General features: G+C 36.7%; 1 protein-coding gene across 1 annotated transcript in view; it reads left to right on the top strand.

Moving 5' to 3' along the window:
* Positions 1 to 81: 81 nt before the first annotated feature.
* Positions 82 to 21,060, top strand: part of LOC131066360 (eukaryotic translation initiation factor 5B-like) — a 52,276-nt gene continuing 31,297 nt past the window's right edge. The window contains exon 1 of the mRNA XM_058001102.2: positions 82 to 377. Coding sequence (XP_057857085.2) covers positions 82 to 377 — 296 coding nt within the window. The remainder of the gene's footprint in view (positions 378 to 21,060) is intronic.

The raw sequence follows: 21,060 nt of genomic DNA, 5'->3' as shown, positions 1-21,060 counted from the left end.
GGGGGATTGAAATGGATGTTGTTGGTATGCTGTGTAATGATGATGACAATGTGTACAAGTGCGAGTGAAAGGCGGGGAAGAATGACGGTGAACAGATTCGAGAAAGGAGGGGTTGGAGGTGGCCCCTCGGCTTGTGATGGGCACTTCCATTGCAACAAAGATCACTGGGTGGCTCTTCCTCCTTCCACCTTTGATCATAACTCCAACTGTTTCCGCAAACTGAAAATCAGTGCGCGAGGGAAGTCTACGGTGGCCACCGTCATCGATGAATGTGCGAAGCCGTGCAAGGATGATATCGTGGACGCCTCTGAAAGTGTTTGGAAAGCCCTCGGCGTGCACCACGGTGATAATGACTTCCGCCTCATGCCCATCACCTGGCATTTCATTTCCTAGTGATCATCCTCAGGCATAATAATAACCTCAATCCACTTTACCACCTATCCTGCTTTGTCTTAGCTACTCTTTTCTTTTTATTGCACACGCTTCACGCCATGGATTACTTCTCTTGTTCTCTGCTTTTAGGTTTTTCTTTGTGTTCAAAAGTGCATACCTTTATTGCTCATTCGATCTAGTGCACTTAGTGGCAATAGATTCCTTATCAATTGGTATAATCATCGTGGCATTAAAAATATTTTCTAAGATAGGTGGTTAATTGTCTTCAACCAACCTCTTCAAAGTAATTGTGAAGTTGAGGATATCAAAATGAATGGAAGAACATGTTAGATATTTATCTTGAAAGGATCTTAGCAATTGTGAAAGAAAAATAAGATGGTACAATCATATATTGCGGTAATGCATCATTAATAATCTTGATAAGGAACTTAATTTTTCATGGATGAAGTAAGTCATATTGAGATCGACTATTATTTCATATAAGAGCTTATAGAATATTGAGAAATCAAAGTTCAGTTTTGTAGATCTAAGAAACAACTCACATATAGTTTCACCTAAGATAATTTTAAATTTCTAAGAAGTATTCTGAGTATCATGAATATAAAGACAACAACTTTAAGCCTTTGTAGTCATCTTCATATGTAGTTAGTTTCAAAGATCTTTAGAGTATAAAGAATAGTCAATTTTAGAAAGCTTAGAAAGTTAGCTCTAGATACAGTTCCCTGATATGGAAACTAGATGGATTTGACTAACTTGGATACCTAGACTAAGTATCTGATGTTGATATTGAGTTGATAATGTGAAACTTGTGATCACTAGTTTAATACTCCTCTAATCTGTTGGAAGAAATCTGTCTGAGATAATTGAAAGTGAAAGTCCTCCTAAATGGGTACTTGGATTAGTTGAGGAATTTTTGAAAACTTGCTCGGATAAGGCTCTATCTCAAATGTGCCACTTAAATGCGCTATAGAATTGATCAAATGCGGTAAGAGATTCGGTGTATGCACCACTTAAATGATCATATGCGCTACATGATATGTTGTGTGCACCTCAGGGTTGATTAAATACACTATAGGATGAATCAGATGTGCTTGAGACATGCTCAAATGCACCACAAGAATAAGCAAATGCGCTATTCTGTGGATTTCCTGAATGTAACTAGTTGAAAACTGATTGTGATGTTTGATTTATCTTGCAAGATGTTTTAAGAACTTTGATAAAATACACAACAAACAAGCATGAAGACAATGGTCATTTTGCTCCTAAATCTAAACATTGAGTGTATGTTCTGCTGAGGATGTGTTCAAATCCCCGATGTTTTCACTGGTTTGGATACAAATAAGACATATCAAGTAGACTCTTTATTCAAGGGTCATTGACAATATCATAACCCACACTCGCTACTCCTTCAGCTCAAACAACCGTGTCACCCCCTAGAGAGTGCCCATTTTTTTGCCTTTGTCCAGAAATTAACCCAAAGAGGATTTCTCCTTAATTGAGTAGTTATCTTGGGAGATGTATGGTGAGTAATCTTAGGGGTGGATTCTTCCCCACCCTTGCATTATGATATTGCCAATATATGGCAACTCACTCGGCTCAAAGTTTCTACTTGTATGGTTTGTAATAACGGTTCTGTTTGGTGCGTAGGGATAAGTTTAAGAAACCAACCCCTGGGCAATTGTGTAAAATCCTGGTGAATGAGACATTATTTTCGGGGGGAAATTTTCATATTGATGGCAAATTTGTTTTTCAAAAATAGGGAAAAAAATTATTTTGTATTGGCGATTTTTTCCTAGGGTACGAAAATTCCATAAATTTTTGGCGAATAATACCTTGTTCTATGGGGAAAATATATATTGTAGAAGGCTAATAATTTTTGTTAAAAGGAATAAATATATAATTGTATGGGCGCAAAATTTTCTCCGAAGGAAAAATTATTTAAATATATTGGCGATTTTTATCCATTGCTTGATAATTATTTAATTTATTTTGGCGAACATTTTGTTATTTATGGAAAAATATATAATTTATAGTGGATTTCATGAATTCATTGCCATTAATAGACAAGGCACATCACATCACATTAGTACATCACATTGAGTCCGGACTCTGCATGATGTATCAATAAGAGTGGCCTCTTTGACATGTGAAGGGTGACACATACCTAAAATCCATCAATGATTTTAAACCGTTTGATAATCGTAGATCAATGGCTGAAGTTTTATTTCGGCCCAATTTTCTAAAGAGAACATAGCTCACCAGAAAGTGCCCGAAATGGAATTGGATTCAATAATAGACACGTTTCAAATGTCACGAATCACGATCAATAATTTCGGTCATTTAATATATATCTATTCACTAACTGCAATCCACTCTATCCCCACGAATTCCAATGTGGTACTTGCCAACTTGGTACTGGTTTATAGCTGTTTCCAATTTCACACACTAGTGCATTTATGGGTAAGATTTGCAGAGATACAAAAGATTTAAAAAAATTTAAAACAAATAATACGATTAGAGAAGTAATTATTACAATCAAGAGCTTCAACTATTTATATATGATCTCTGCTTCTTTCATCTTCAATTAGCCTTTGCCATTTGGTAGATAAATCGTTTGAGCTCACGGTATTTAAATTCTTCCTCTGGTTTAGGTTTATAGGCTCAGGTTGTTTAATTTGTTAATCTGATTTCTCAAGATGGACACTCCCATCTACTTGAGAATTATTGCTGTAGAGGACCAGATGGCCTTTCTGGGCTCCATTAGAGACCCAACCCTCCAATCAGTCTGCAAGGAGGTTGGGTCGTTCACCAATGAGGCTGTGCAGATGGTGTTGGGCAGAGAGTTTCTATGAAACGAAAATAGATACCATGTTAACACGGACATTACATACCGGTTCTTGGTGACTCTTGTGGACCTCAGAGGAGACAAGGTAGATATGCTGATGATGTTGAGGAAGATTTTTAAGGAAGACTTCCTTGGAGACGACATTATTGTTTTCCTCCTTACAGAAGTAGGGGTGGGGATCCCTTTGGTGAGTGAATTATCCAAGCTTCTCATCCTTGACCAAATAGTGCCAGTGGCTAGGCAACTGTTTCTCCTGAACCTGAATGCAGAGCACTTGATGCATCACAAGAAATGGGTGCAGATTGGTAGGGACTTCCTTCGAAAATGGTTGCTTCTGGACGACTTTCCAAACTACATGTGGCTTGAAGAATTCTCTCAGCTTATGCTATCTAAAGAAATCTACATGGAAGGAGGGCCAGATTCTTAGTGTAAAGTTGTAAACCATCCACTACTTGTGCCCTAGCCCTGACCCCCTAGTATTTTTTTTTGCCTATGTACTCGAAACCTGACAGGCTTAGTGGCTCACTCATTTTGGCTTTTAAGTTTTTGAGGGACTCAAGTCTCAAACGTAAAAATTGTAAAGTTCCAAAGCATAAATATTAATGATAATTTTTCAAATTCCAGTTTGTTTTAGTTTGCCTCTTAGAGTCTTATGGATATAAAAAATGCCTTCTATAATTCTATTTCATTTTTATTAATGAAAGGTTTTAAAAATTCTTTTTGTCTATGAGCTATGATATTTCAATATTTTGTTACAATGGAAATAAATTTAATACAATGATCTTTTTTTATGTTATGCCTCTCTCTCTCTCTCTCTCTCTCTCTCTCTCTCTCTCTCTCTCTCTCTCTCTCTCTCTCTCTCTATATATATATATATATATATATATATATAAATTTAGTTCATTCCATGAATTATTTGTACATTGATTATGGTTGATTTTAATTTTATAAATATATATAAAAAATAAGTTTATCTTGCAAAAAACAAGTGAATTAAAACTAAAAGTCCATCTTACTTGTTGTTGAAGTTTTGAACTAGTGCATGCGTGGGTTGGTACTGGGTACATGCTATGATTTATAGTTAAGATTTTGTCATAATGAATAAATTTGAGACATTTATGAAAGGTAGATGGGATAGCTTTTATGGAAGAGAACCAAGGGCAAGGATGTCCCAACTTCACACAAAATTGATCTAAAGTAGGATTTATGAATGATAGCGAAAATGACATCTAAGCACTTAGTACCAACCTTAACGGGAAGAGTAATAGAACCTATAGTAGGACAAGAGAAACCATCTAATATCTTAACCACTAAATCAAATTTATCATATCAATATGTTACTTCATGCAATTGTAAAGTATAAAGATATTCTTAACTTATTACATTCACCATACATGTTAGATCAATCATCAAAGAGAACCCCTCGTGAGAGTATGTCTTTGATCTTTGTAGGTGATACATAGACTTATAGTGGGCCATCAAGTGTTTCAAATTTCAATAGTCTCACTAGGATCAAAGGTAATGCATATTGCATAGGTCCTTAGGAGGTGCAAGTTTATCAATAAGATTCACCACATTATTTATCAATAAAATTATATTAAATTAAAATTTATATTAAACTAAATTTATGTTGAACTTTTATATATTTTTAGTCTTTATTTATCTATTAAACTAAATTAAATTAAAATTTATATTACACTAAATTTATGTTGAACTTATATATATATATATATATATTTTAAACTATTTTTTAAAATTATATATCATAAACATATTTTTAAAGAATTTTGTTAAAGTTTAAATTAATATTTTAGATTTAATATTTAATATTTTCTTTTTTATATTAAACTTTTACCTTTCAAATTGTATATCAAAATTTATATTTTTATTCTAGAAACTAAGTTTCATGTTCTATACTATTTTCGAATTTCATATTTTTACAAATAATATTAACATTATATTTAATAGTTATCTCAAACTATTGCACATCTTTAAATGTCTCTTATTATGGGACCCACGACATCTGACAACAAGTACCATCATCCGTTGGATGAGCAAAGATCAACGACTTAGGGTGGATTTCGACCCAAATGTGGGAAGTGAACACATTTGTGAGAACATTGCCCAGAATTGAATGTTTTAAATTTAATTAAATATAATTAAGTCTATAAAGCTCTTTTTCGGGTTGAAGTTTAAAATGATTAAACAGACTTAAAAAACAGTCCTGACTCCTGAAAAGTGACGTGAGTATGGTGACGTGCCCAAAAAATGGTAGAAGTCGTGGGACCCACGACAATCTGACAATAGGTACCATCGTCCGTGGGATGAGAAAAGATCAACGACTTAGGGTAGATTTCGGCCTGAATGTGGGAAGTGAACACATTTGTGAGAACTTCATCCGGAATTGAACGTTTTAAATTTAATTAAATATAATTAAGTCTATAAAGCTCTTTTTCGGGTGGAAGTTTAAAATGATTAAATAGACCTAAAAAACAATCTCGACTCCTGAAAAGTGACTCGAGTGTGGTGACGTGCTTGAAAAATGGCAAAAGTCATGGGACCCATGACATCTGACAACAGGTACCATCGTCTGTTGGATAAGCAAAGATCAACATCTTAGGGTGGATTTCAGCCCAAATGTGGGAAGTGAACACATTTGTGAGAACTTCGCATGGAATTGAACGTTTTAAATTTAATTAAATATAATTAAGTCTATAAAGCTCTTTTTTGGGTGGAAGTTTAAAATGATTAAACAGACTTAAAAAATAGTCCCGAAAAATGGCAGAAGTCATGGGACCCATGACATCTAACAACAAGTAACATCGTCTGTTGGATGAGAAAAGATCAACGACTTAGGGTGGATTTTAGCCCAAATGTAGGAAGCGAACACATTTGTGAGAACTTCACCCAGAATTGAACGTTTTACATTTAATGTCCACAAAATTTAGACTGAAGTGATGAATGGTTTTTCCTTTGGCGGTGAATAGATATTAATAATAATTAATAAAATTACAACATGATTCTAGATATTTTGCCCTAAGTATTACTTTTGTACTTTTCATAGTTTTCAAAATAAGTGACTCATAAATCATAATCGTATTTCATTTCATGGACAAACTAGTAAATCAAGGGAGATTCTGAAACAACTACTAGATTGAGGAATGCAAGTTGCAACAGAGACTGTCTACACCAATCTAGTGAAATAGAAGTTTCGTGTAAAATCTAGAACACATACCGCCTTTTTTTATTTTTTTCAATCTCGTGGTCCAATTTGAGGGTTAGCATTTTCAGGTTTGTATCTAGAATTATTTTGAATTATTAACAATAATAGCAATGTGGAAAACGGGAAGCAGTAGTTCAACATGAAGCCAAGTGAAAAAAAAATGTACCTAACCGAACTGGTTAAAACACCAGGTTTCACTGATGAATACCATGATATTTATGACCCTATTATCCATGGTGAAAAGCGTATCATAGATATTAGATATGCATTGTCTAATAAGGTGATAGATCCATCCAGGGCAAAATTTACTGTTTTCAACGCAATGTTAAAACTAAGAACAAATAAAATCACATCGTGGGATGCTGGATTGGGAAGCCTGGTGTTACCTGAAGTATTCCCTTGCCCTGATTTTGCCATGCTCTGCACCAAAAATTATGATGAAGATAAAAAAGCAATTGTCAATAAAAATACAAAAGAGGAAATTCTATCCATAATTGTGGGAGAATTTGCTCATTTGTTGAACCTAGGGTTTGAAGCACAAAACTCAAACGTCCAAATTGACCTAGGAAAGCTGGTATAGAATTATGAGAGTCTCAATCCAAGTCATAGAGATTAATTTATCAAAGCTCTAATAAAGTGTGGTACTTAGTTGGATCAGAATCATAAGCCTCCTTATGATTCTAACATTTTTGTTCCATGGGTTGGGGATACTATTTCCTTGCTATCATTTTGCCCAGGATTGGAAAATGATAGGGAAGTGGGTACAAGCCTTCTTGAAATGATTTTTAGGATCCATTGTGTAGGCCAGCCAATAAGATATAATTTTATTGAGCACATTGTTCAATCCATGCAAAACCAATTACTAATGATCAAAAAAGGTTCCTGTAAGACATTTAGGTTCTCATCCTACTTGTGCTATCTCCTTCTATCCAAGTATTGTGCAATATTCGAGACCACGAATCTTCAAATTGTGAATTATAAGATTGATGAGAAGACTCAGAATAGAACAAAGTGTCCAATATATGAATGGACACCAAAGATAAAGATGCATGATAACATAAAGAACTATAGCCATTTTGTAGAATTCTTTTTGGCACCAATGTATAATGAAATTACAAGCACTCCAATGCCTAGATTTCCCGTGTCTTGTAGAGATTACATTCAACTCGGAAGTCAAATACAATTGGTTGACTGGTTCTTCATGGAAGAATTCACTGTGTTAAGGTTTTACAGATCAACAGTAAAACCATACAGACTTCCAATACATGTGGTCCAGAGAGGGTATTTGCATTGGAATATGTACGACAATTGGAGAGCATAGATAGGCACTTCCATGGTCAATGAAAGAAGAGCATATTTCCTTTCTTGCCTTTCTCATGTGGAGGGTTCACATTTGAGAGAAAAACATTCAATATGGCACATGATTTTTTGATAGTTTTTAGCTTTGGTGATGAGGGTCTCTGGCAGTATGATCCAATCGGTGTAGTTGAAGAAAGGCTTAAGAAAAATGGGAACTCTTTAGCGTTATGTCAACATGAAAGTAAACCATTGCTAGAAAAGCTTAGAAACATGGACTCTTGGGATGAGGTAAAAAAAAAGATGGAGAAAATTGCTGCTGACAATAACATTTCAATGTTAGAAATGTCATCACAAATTATGGCATTGCACACACAAAGGAAAACAAAGGAGGGCCAGGGCATCCAAAATAGAAGGTCCTATAATTTCTACCAAAAATCTGCTAATCCATCTAACAAATCTATTCCCAAATCAATTCTGCAAGAATGTAAAGAGAGTTATTGGACTCAAACCAAAATAAATGATTTTTGGACTATGAGGAAGAATCTCAGTGAACCAAAGACCAGTGCATAATTTTAGATCATCGACGAGGATGAAGAGTTTAGCAAATTGTGGAATATGGAGCATCCCACAACAACATATGACATGAGTGAAGATGATGATGAGTATGAGGTTGAGCCCACTCCAACAACTACTACAGTCCCTAAAATATTAGGTGGAGTCAATGAGTCCATGAAAGAAAAATATAGCAAAGGGGCAAACATTATGGAAAAAATGGGTTTTGAAGGTGGTGGACTAGGTCCTAGAGGAGAAGGCATTTGGTATCCACTTGAGGTACAATTTCCATAAGATTCAAAATCAAAAACTCTTGTTAAACTAGTCATTGGACTTGATTCTTCAGGTTCATCATAGAAAGGTACACTTCATTACCCTTAGGATCCAACTACATTTGTTTCAGGTTCGAATCCACAACCACCACCACATCATGGTATTCCCATTGGTGGTGAATCAAGTGCCACTGCCATTGGTGGGGATTCTGGGGATAGTATTCTTATTATTGTTCAGTCAAGTGTCATTGTGATTGGTGGGGTTGGCATGGGTACTACTACTGATACTTGTTGTCTTGGTGCTGGACAAGGGCTACAACAAAATATCTCTCGCAAGAGGCCACTAGTGGTAGATTCTCAATCTCATACTATTTGTAGACACCCAAAATTGTTATGTCTAATTAAATAAATATTTTATTTATTTAATTATCTAAGCTTAATTCTTCTATTAATTAAATAAATCTTTATTTATTTAATTAATTCATTTATCCTCTTCTATCCTTATTTCTCATTTAAATAAATAAATTTATTTATTTAAATTATCCTTTTCCTAAATTAAATAAATATCTTATTTATTTAATTAATCTCATTTCTTCTATTAATTAAATAAATATTTATTTATTTAATTAATTCATTAACCTTTTCTACTCATGACACATGTCATTCATCTCTTAATTCATACATTACCTACCCCTTTCATTATTTTATTATTTCCTCTACCTACCCTCTAATCTTAGCCGACCTCCTTTTACACCTCTCAATCTTATCCCTCCATTTCATATAGTGTCTTCTATATAAGAGGATGCTTCCTTCATTATCAAACCCTAATCAATCACCCTAATGAATCAATTTATGCACTTGACTACACTACGATCCTACTTGCAACCACATTCCGTTCTTTGTTGAGCTCTTCTGCACATAAAATCTGAGAGAAAATATATCAAGCAAGATCAATGGAGATAGGAAGAATGGAGATCAAAGCCCTATTGGACATGTGAAGGTATAATCTTTTTGATTTCATTTGATTTGCATTGTCTTAGGTAATCTTCATATGTTATGGTGGATCTTTGTTGTTGTTATGCTAGGGTTTTTGTGGTTGAATTCATTTAGCTTTTCAATATTGTTATTGTTGTTATCCATTTTCACCATATACATTTTGGCATGCCCGGTGGGACTCTTGTCTCTTTTGCATTTAACATCCTTGTTGCAGATTTTGTATTTTGAAGTTGCAGATCTGACGTTTTCGGCAGCATTTTGATATTCCTGCGTTTGTGCACTTTCGGATCGCGTTTTTGTTTTTCTAGCGCGTCTACGACATCTGGAATCGTGTTTGTGTTACTGGTAATATTTTATTTTGCAGGTTCTGGGAAAGTGTGTTTGTTTTATTAAGTCGCGTCTGCGGTGTTTTTAACCGCGTCTATGTCCAGAAATCGCGTCTACATTCTACAGTCGTGTCTGTGCCTCGCAGAACCACATCTGTGTCACGAAGTCGTGTCTGTGTTGAGGGTAATCACATTTGCGTTCAACGGTTTCAAATTTTGGGTTTTATTGATTCAATTTTGGATTTTTCATTTAGGGTTTCAGATCTGGTTTATTTTGAAGCTAACATTTTCAGATCTAGCTAACGAAATTGGTGCAGCTTGTCTTAAAAGCAAAATCGTTTGGTTGAAGGCCCCTAATTTCACAAAGTCTTTTGGGTTTAAAATTTACCTAACTTGTGTGCTTGCAGGAAGGGGTGATTATTTGAAACAATCCAAACTACTAACAACTCTTTGTTGCAGGTCCTTGGCAAGGGTTTTTGGATTTTTATTGTGTGCCTTGTTTTCATAGACTAGCAAACACTTCAATTGGTGCACTAAAATTGAATCATTGTCTTTTGTGTCTTGAGCAATAGGCTCTTTTTGTTTAATCTTTAGAGGGCCTATCTTCCTGTGTGGTCATTAGGACTACTAGTGAGAAGAGAACGACCCAAGTGGTAGCAAAAGAAAAGCCATCTTCTTCCAAACCACTATAAATAATTGTATTCATGGTGAAAACTATGGATAATGTGTGCTGATTAGTTCATACCGACACTATGTCTCCCCATAAACCCGTTTGATCAAATTTATTTGATCAGTTGTAGGGCATAACCCCTACCGGCTGGGAGCCTTTTGTATTTGCAGAGCTGAAAGTGCCGCATGTATGGCCACACGAGTGGATGCCCTTACTAGCACCTTTTTTTTTTAGAAGCCCAAATCCTTCTAGTTGTTGGGGTAGGAGGTCAGACCTTTGGTAGCGGCCCACACACATATGGTTCTTAGTAGAGATACAAATTTCACCATGGGGAGTTTTCATGGGGACTGATGCTTGGCTAACCCGAGAACTGAGTGCCGAGGGTGGAGCCAGTGAGGTCAAGCATCTAAGTATCCACTCTGAATAGCGTAGCCTTGGGGGTAAAACCCCATGTGGGATCAACAACTATTGTCTTGGCCAACCATAAGAATTGTGCTTGACTTATGTTAAACATTCAAAAACATTCAAGACCAAACAACAAAACATTGTGTCTTTTGTGTCTTCAAGTGTATGCAAAACATTTTTTACATCAAACAACACAGTTTTATTGGAGTCATTTCTGAGTTTAGACACTTGCAAACATTGGGTCTTCATCAACACTGTGTCCTCTTGTCACGAAAAAATAGTCAAATAGTCAGATTTTGGTCACAACAAAACAACTTCACAGATTGGAAGAAATTGCACTAATTTTGCAGAAACGCATCTATGTCTGACATAATAGCGTCTGTGTTGTATAACCGCGTCTGTGAAGGGCAGAATCACGTCTGTGTTCCCAGAATAAACATTACACTTTGCACAAAATTTCAGAAATGCGTCTGTGTTTTACAGAGCCATGTCTATGTCAGGAAACCACGTCTGTGAAGTATACAGGCGCATCTATGTTTAGAATTGAAAAAAAAAAAACTGTTACAGTTCAGCAAACAAACACAGTTAGTTTCAGAATTCTTGAGCTTCCTAGGTCACTTCTCCAGGGTTTCATTTAGCATTCAACCTGTCTTTGGGTCTCACAAAGTCCATCATTGCTTCACATCTCACTTTACATTCACATTTGTCTAAACTTGAGTCAAAAGGCCACTTGCTTGTCCTCATTATACTTTGTCAACACACTACATACAACAACACTTTGCTAAGTGGTCCCTCATCAAGGTTTCTTACCTTTGGGTCTCATTTGGTTTTACTTAGAGTCAAGGTCAACTTACCTCATCAAGAGAAACTATCCTCTCTTTGGAAGTCACACCTACTCTACTACATACATACTTGGTCTTACACTTTGGACATTGCAAGTACACCTCAGATTCATTTACATTCCATTCAACTCTTGGTCTTCCATACTTTTTCCATTTTTCATCTAGTCTCACACATCTCAGTCAATACCTAGTTCATGGTTGAAACCCGTCTTCAAAAATCTAGGAGAGAAACTAAAGAGGCTCAAGAGTCTACAAACATGAGTTCTTATGAGTATGACAATGATATCTTTTTCAATTCTGATTATACTACATTACCTGACATGGATGCCTATAGAAACATTCCAAATGTTGAGAACATGGACACTACAAACAACAATGCTACACACAATGACAATATGGACAACTTTTTAGTACATTCGGTAGATGTGGAAGAATCCATTATGAATCCCCATTTCAATCGATTGGTTGAGGAAATAATGAGGAGGGATAGACAATACTTCTTACAAATGATGGCACAAAGTGGAGCCAAGATACCTCATGATTTTGACATGTCTCAAATAATGGAAAATCGACCTTTGCAACAACCTCACTCCAACATGGATCAGAGGAGGCCTAATAGTGGAGGCAATAGAAGACCACATCTTGTGCTTGAATCACCATCATCTTTGTTTCAAAAACCAGAGGTCCCACATAAACATGGTCAAGCATATGATACTCACCTTCGCAAACCATTATGGAAGTCTTATGCAGAGAAATATGCTCAATCACATACCAATGCTAAGGATCAACCACCAAAGCAATTGGATATTCAAAGGCATGCTCAAAATTTGGACACAAGGAAACCCCGTGTCAAATTTGGGGGCAACACATTAGAACATGACATGCCTGTAGAGTATGGTATACATGCACAAAATAGATATGGTGTTCCTCAACATGAATCTATACCAAGTGGTCCATATACGTAGCATCATTATAGACCTCCTCCATATGAACATGTGTATGATCAATATCATCCATATATGCAACATGCTCCTCCTCCAATTGGTGCCTCAAGCATGGGGTATGGTCTAAGAAGCCGGTCTCCACCTAAGAGCAATTTGGAGCAGCAAATTAGGGATTTACAAAAGAAAATGGAGGACATAAATACACCAAAGCCAACATACACAATGAGAGACATATTTCCTTATCCATTTGACAAGAGAATTCCAATGCCTCCATTTCCTACACTTTGTGATGCCTAAATTTGATAAGTATAGAGGAAAAGGGGATCCTAAGGCACACATAAGACAGTTTTTCACAGCTTGCATTGAGGTAGCAACAAAAGAGACATATTTGATGAGATTATTCCCACAAAGCCTAGGTGATCAAGCTATGGAATGGTTCTCCCAACTCCAACCTGGTATTAAGTCATGGGGTGATCTAGCAAAGGCATTTATCCAACATTTCTCCTACAACATAGAGACAGACATATCAGTCACTACTTTGTGCAATACTAAGAAAAAAGAGGGAGAGTCTTTTGCATCATTTTTACAAAGATGGAGGAATCTAGCTAGTAGATGCTCTTGTGAAATTCCACAAAAACAAATGGTAGAAATGTTCACCCAAAATGTTAACAAAGACATTGGCTATGATCTAAGGAAAGCTTGTTTGTCCACCTTCAAGGACATCATTGAAAAAGGCTTAGCAACAAAGAAGGTCCTAATTGAACAAGGAGTCATTAAGATATTCAAGGAAAACAAAGATGACTTTAAGGGAAAAGACAAACTGAGATTTTGGAACAAAAACAAGAATATAGTCAATGATGGTGTTGTTGATGCCAACACAGTGCAACCCAAATTCATCTTTTCAGGATCAAGTTCTACAAACAATCAAGTGAATACTCAAACAACTTCCAGATCACGAAGGAAGTACACCCCATTGGGAGAACCACTTGAGTCAGTCTTCAAGAAGCTTGTGGTAACAAGGTAATCACAGTTCCAGATTTTCCTCCATATGAACCAAAGGTCAACCAAATTGGTGGAATGATGATGAGTATTGTGAATTTCATAAGAGCAAAGGTCATAAGATAGGAAATTGTCATCGACTAAAGAACATCATACAAGATCTCATTGATAGAGGCGACATTGAGATTGAGGGACACTCATCTAATCAAGAACATGAGATGTTTAAGGAACCGTTCCCAAAACATGACAAGGGAAAAGCTAAAGCCACAGATGACCAAACCAACTATACCAGAGCATCCTACAACTATGATTCAACTATCAATCACATCTCAATGGACAATTATGTCTCTACCATTATCATCAAGGACAAAACGTCTGAGAATTCTACCCGGAGACCCAGGATTGTCCTAAAAGGTGTTGGATCTTCTTCCGAACCTACCTCTGAATGTAATGTCACAACCCGTCGAGGTAAAATCACTTTGCAAGGTGCTCCAACTAAAAACACTACTTCTTCATCAACCAAACCTAAGTATGACCTTATAGAACAGTTAGGGAAGACACCCACGCTCATCTCTATTCTTGAGCTCTTACGCATATCCCCCGCACATAAAGCCATTCTTGACAAAATCTTGAGAGACACTATTGTTCCTACTGATCTGAACGTGGACTAGTTTCAAGCCATGATGGGATACCTTTCCATTCCACATTCACTTACATTCACAGAAGCTGATGATGCCTCCGTAAGTCAGCCACATAATGCACCGCTACACGTTGAAGCCTTCATACATAAACATCGAATACAATGAGTCCTGATAGATGGAGGAGTTGGTCTAAACATTTGTACATTGAGCACAATTAAACAATTGGGATATTCTGATAAGGCTGTGAATTCCACAAATCAAATCACCATCAAGGCATATGATGATGAAGAGCGTTCATCCAAGGGCACAGTCACCTTACCTCTCAGAGTTGGGCCAGTTACAAAGGATGTGGTTTGTCAAGTCTTGGATCTGGATCTCACTTATAACATATTACTAGGACGTCCTTGGATTCATGAAATGAGAGTAGTCCCATCTACATATCACCAATGCATTAAGTTTCCTCACAATGGAGTGGAGGTAACAGTTAACGGCGATCCTAATCCATTCATATACTGCGATAACCTGAAATCAAAGACTGAGACTATCATTCCCAGTAATCGTGAAGCTGTTCCTTCCTTAGCATACATTGATCCTGAGTCATTAAAACCTTCGACATCAAAACAGGGTGAGCTTAAAGGCAAGTTTCAAGACAAGGGCATGGGGGAATACACTTTTTAAGCGTCCTAAAATTGCGACACTTGCAATTTTGACCGCATTTGGGTCTTCACGATGGTGACGCAACACTAAACCTGAATGGAGACCCCGAAACTTGCTCATGACACCAAAAACTACATTTTCTTACACCCTGGCCTGAACCTCCTTTGCACCCTGCTGTCCCGGGAGGTGGGACCAGAGCACCCAGCACCCTGGTCCCCTAGGACCATGGCGCCCAGCGCCCTGGTCCCTGGCCCTATTTTGGGCCCGGTCTCCTATGGGGTCTCAGGTCTTTTTGTTTGCAAATTGGAAAATTATCTTTCCTGGTCGGCCTAAGGTTGGGAAAATTAGTCTATCAACCCTAATTGACAAGTATATAAACTACATTTTCCTCTTTCATTCGACATGATGGAAAAAGCGTGGAAACTATACTCAAGCATTCAAGCATTCAAGCATTCCTTCAAGCAATTGATCATTCTAAGTCTCCATTCAAGGCTAAGTGTTGCATTCAAGACAAGGATTCAACCATTGAAGAGGAGATCACTTACAACACATTACATGCTACAACATACAACATACAACAAACAACAACATCTATACCTTCGCACATAAGGATACAAACATCCTTACAACAAGGTACTATTACTTGTTTTACATTACATTTACAGCATTTCTCATTTCTTGGTTAATTCCAAAACCGGGGTTTGACCTAAGGGCAAACCCCTAATCCCTAACCCCCCAATCGTCTTCGCTTTTCTGTGTGTAGGTTGCAGGTACGTGACTAAAATTGAAGATCTGGAATCCTTGTGCAGAGACGAACAGATCCCCCTTCATTTCGCGGATTTTTCGGAGGACCGTGTGCACGCCGGGCGCCATTGTCCCATCAACTTTTGCTCAAATTTGCAGGACAGCGCCGTCTCGACATTTTACTGCTAATTCCAGGTCTGCAGCTTCATCCTATATCCCTATCTCAGTTTATAAGCGAATCTTTATCACTTTCTATGCATTCCTAGTTCAATCTTTCCATCTACATTCTTTACAAAAGAGGGTATCCTTGCTATCACAACCCTTGAAACTCATATAGAATCCAATCTTGCATTGCGTGGGATTGGATCTTGTGGGTTTCAACCCCTCTTTTGAATGTAAAGTCCCTCCTAAGTGAAAACCATCAACCCTAGTGACTCTCCCTTCTCCCTCCTCGGAGTTGGGGAGGGGAGAACGACTAGGGTTAGATTTTTTTTCCGCTTTACATTTTGGTGAACCCGACGTGAACATCCTTTCTGATTATTCATAGTTAGATCTGAAAATTGGATTCCTTGATTACATTTCCATGTTTGATCTTTTGCAAAATTTAAGAGGTTAATTGCATAAAACCCTAAATTTTCTTTTTAAGTAATTTGTGAAATGTTTAATGGTTGATGCTTGTTTCAGATCTGCCCTTCTATTACAAATTATCAATTCATATTTGTGCTTTGATTTTGAAAATTAAGTGGTTAAGTGTCAAAACCCTAATTTTTGAAACCTTCTTGATTCAACCTTTGTCTGACAATTTCACTGATCAAAACATCTCCAAATCAGCTGTAACTTTGGATTCCGCAATAAAATCACAATATCTTTCATCCCTGAAAATTTGGAAAAAAGTTGCGAGGACCGTGTGCACTCCGAGCGCCATCGTCCCCGACATTTTTTCCGAAATTTCGGGAGCGAGATCTTACTGTATTTTCCTGCTAAAATCCAGAATTTTGGCTGATTTTATCAATTTTAACACCTTCAAAATTACAGTCAAAGTTGGTCTAGTGATTGCTTGGATTGAGGCTTCTAATCATTCAAAAATTGTCGAAATTGAAATTCATGTCAAAATTGTGTTCTTACTGTCCTAAATCTGAAAAGTGTGTTTGCATTCATTCGAAATTTCAGTGCTTTATTCAAATTCTTGCAATTTGTGACTTTTGAAATTAAGTGCTTAATTACAACAACTTTGATTTCCGCTTTCAGAATTGAATTTTGCGTGAAATTAAGTCAACTTTCAAATTTCAAAACTTGCATTGCTTTTGGTATTCCCTCTAAAATCATAAAATTCAAAATTTCAGTTTCCCTCTCTTCTTCAAAATTCAAATTTTGCATTTTTCGACAATCTGGGTAGGGTTCAATTTTGAGATTGCAACTTTAATTTGGCCTATCTACAGATCGTAAAATCACTCAATTTTTTCAGGTTAGCTGTAAAATCATCATAACTTTCATCCCTGCAAATTTCGAAAAAAGTTGCGAGGACCGCGTGCACCCCGAGCGCCACGGTCCCAGACATTTTTTCCGAAATTTCGGGAGATTGTCCTGATTGTATTTAACAGCTTAAATCTGGAAGATTGGCTGGTTTTACTGAAATTTGCTACCTCTAAAATTCAAAATCTTCTCTCTCTCTAGTGCATGAGTTTTACAACAATAAGTCCTACTTACACTATTCCCGTTAGACGAAGCCTTAGAATTAAGTCCTTCCAAGGTTTAATTACTGAGGAGATGGAACCTAATTTGAATGGTCTTTTTAACGAGGACATGGGTAATTCCTCTAATCCTCTTAATGATGAAGAAGCTCATCATGAGGTTTCTGTAGAACAACTTTCAAAATTGGATAACCAATTTGATGATTTTCGACAATGGATGTCTCAAGAATACCCTGATAGTCAAGCTCTTCCTTTAATTGAGGGTCTAAAACGTATGCTTCAAAGTGATAAGAATGGAATTGATATTTTGCATGGTATTGCACACATTGTGGATTCAAATGTGATGCCTATGAAAAGTTGTGCCGAAACCTTAGGTTATACACAACCTCCTACTCAAGACAATCATTCTATTCCTTTGACAACTCCTATTGCTAGTATACCTACTTTTACATCAAACATAATGACTACTTCAATACAAGACATTCCTCCTATGATCACTAATCATGGGGGCAATCCCTCTTCTTCAATTAACCCTCTTCCTTCATTCAATCCAACTTCTTCATTCATTCCTTCAATGAGTGTTCCTCTTGTATCTCCACAAATGAACATGACGCAAGGGGGCAATTCGTTTTCCATTCCTCCTTGTAGTGTTCCTCCCGTCCAATCATCTCCTATGACTAACTATCATAGTGTCCCACCACCTTACTCTCTACCTTCTTTCAATAACATAACACCTCCATCACAATCTAACACGTCTAATATGAACTCTTCGACTGAAGCGACCATTAATAATCTTGCACAAACTGTCTCTTCTTTACAGCAACAAATTGCCTCTATGAATCAATCTAAGTTTAGTGTGCCCACATTTGATGTTGCGAGCCCACTTTCTCTTGATATTGTTCGAGCTATTCCCCCTAAACATGTTGAAATTCCGCATTTGGAGCTTTATAATGGTAAGGGTGATCCTCTAACACATGTTAAGACCTTTCAAACAATATGTACTGATTTTGCTTATGACCAAAGGTTGCTTGCAAAATTGTTTACTAGAACATTAAGAGACAAAGCCCTACAATGGTATTGCTTTTTGCCTTCCTATTCTATTACTTCTTTCGAACAACTTGCAAATGCTTTCATTCAACAATTTCAAAACAATATAAGTCCTAAAGTTACTTTGATTGATTTAATGCATTGTAAACAAGGTGTTAAAGAAAAAGTGACTGATTTCATTGGTAGATATAAGCATTTGTATGCTCAAATTTCTTTTCCAGTGCCTGACAATGATATTCAAAGAATCTTTATTTCTAATTTACAAAAAGATATTTGAGACAAACTCCTGTTTTCTGAGTTTACTTCTTTCCAACAGTTGTGCGCAACTCTTCACAATTATCAACTGGCTGTGAGTCAAATGGAACAATCACATCCTATGACTCCGAGTGATAAGGGTGATAGTAGTCAACAACCATTTGGGAAGTTTAAACTGAACAGAGAGTCCATTAAATTCAATGAAAACATCATCAACAACAATGTGAATGCAGCATCAGGTGTGTCTCCTATTTCTAAGTTTTTCAAGAGAGAAAGAAAGTTTACTCCTTTGAATGAATCATTGCATAGTATTATGAATAAGTTATTGGAACAAAATGTGCTTACTCTTCCTCCTATAAGGCAAATTGATCCTGCAAAGATTACTTCACCTTATTTTGATAACAAATCTTTTTATCAATTTCATCGTCAACCTGGGCATGATACTGAAAAATGTTTTGCTTTAAAGGGGAAAATTCAAGATTTGATTGATAATAATACTATCTCTGTTTCTGGAGTGAATGATAAAGGCAATACATCTGTAGCTCCTCCTAACCAAAATCTTCAGATTTTCACTGATCCATTACCTTCTCACACCTCTAATGCGATTGATACTACTGATTCCTCTGTCTCACCTGATGATCTTGTGTCCATGACTCCGAATGTGATTAACTTTGTAGAGAAACATAAAATCCCTAAAGAACCTTCCATCACAATTGATTCCAGTGAAACTATCAGGGCACCTGATGGTCCTTTATATATAGTTGCAAAAGTCAAGAACACACCTTGCCGTGGAGTGCTTATTGATCATTCTTGTATGGTTAATGTCATTACTGAAGAATTTCTGTTTACTTTGCAATTGAATCAAGTTATCTATGACAAAACAGATGTGGTTGTGAAACTATTTGATGCATTTTCTTCTCCTGCAATTGGTTCTATTACATTACCTATTGAGGTGCATAACAAATCCCTTGATGTGAACTTTGCTATTATTCCATCTTCCGAAGAATTTCGTGTGAAGCTTGGCTATCCTTGGCTATCTTCCATGAAAGCTATTGCTTCTCCTATTCACAAGTGTTTGAAATTTCCCCATAATGGTGAAGTTGTTACTATCAATCATAGTCTCTTTAAACCAGCTGAAAGAACTTCTAGCGTTCCTCTTGATTACTTTTGGCCTAAACAATTCCAATCTCTTCCTCCGCGAAGTGATCATCTTTTCAAATCTTATCAAAAGTGGAAAATAGATATGATCCTATCTCTAAGTGAACCTAGAACACCCAAACTTGACATTCCTATCATTCTTGAGAAGGAAGTTCTTCCTTTGAAAGATAAAACTAATGTCTTTCCTCAAGAAGATTCCCAACCCATCCCTATGGATGTGACTATGCCTATGATTAATAAACTTCCTAAAAGTAGACCTATCCCTCCTCGTCATGATGGACTTGGTCTCCTTCCAAAACCAAATATTCCTCCTTTATATGGAGCAGTTCCTCCTCCTTCCTCTTATGGAGAGAAGAGACCTTCCTCTTCTCCTATTGTTCAGCCTAAGAGACCACAACCTAAACACCCAAGTGATAAGGATGAGAACATTCCTCCTCCTCAATCTTCTCAACTTCCTACTAAGACTAGACGAAATCGTTCTGCACGTGAACGCCAGCGAAAGCGTCGTCTTAGAGCTCAAACTTTGCAATCCCCAAAAACACCTTCAACAAGCATTATTCCATTTTCTCCTCAGCCGGAAATTGAGCCAAAATCTCCTAAACATAAGATGCATGATGGTCTTGATCCTGTGTGAGTTAAAGATCCTATTTTTATAAATCTTGATGATGATATAGATGAAAATGTTATTCATGATGAAAATGCTACTTCTCCTGTTCATTCTGATAGTGAATATGAACTTGTTGATATTGATAACCATTTATGTAATGAATTTTCTACAACACTTATCCTAGCTCCTAGACAAGAACACCGTGGCTTGGGATATGAACATAGCCCTTGTTTGGATCTTGTGATAGCTCCATCTACTGTGTTGGATGTTCCTCCTCTAGCGTGTTCCCTGCCTTCCCGAAACATGGATCAGCAAGATCGGGGGGTAGATGACGTGCTAGACTAGTTTCATTAGCATAGTAGATTCTCTCCTCCTCTCTTTTGTTACTTCTTCTATGTGTTATTCTCATTCTTCTATTTGTTGTCCTTAGTGTTGTCTACTTCAGGACGATGCAAAGCATTGAGATCTCTCGATCTCTCTCATGTTGACTCAAA

The sequence above is a fragment of the Cryptomeria japonica genome, chromosome 3 (assembly GCF_030272615.1).
Source record: "Cryptomeria japonica chromosome 3, Sugi_1.0, whole genome shotgun sequence".
Classification (NCBI taxonomy): Eukaryota; Viridiplantae; Streptophyta; class Pinopsida; order Cupressales; family Cupressaceae; genus Cryptomeria; species Cryptomeria japonica.
The sequence above is the reverse complement of the archived record's forward strand: the minus strand, read 5'-3'. Positions and strand labels throughout refer to the sequence as shown.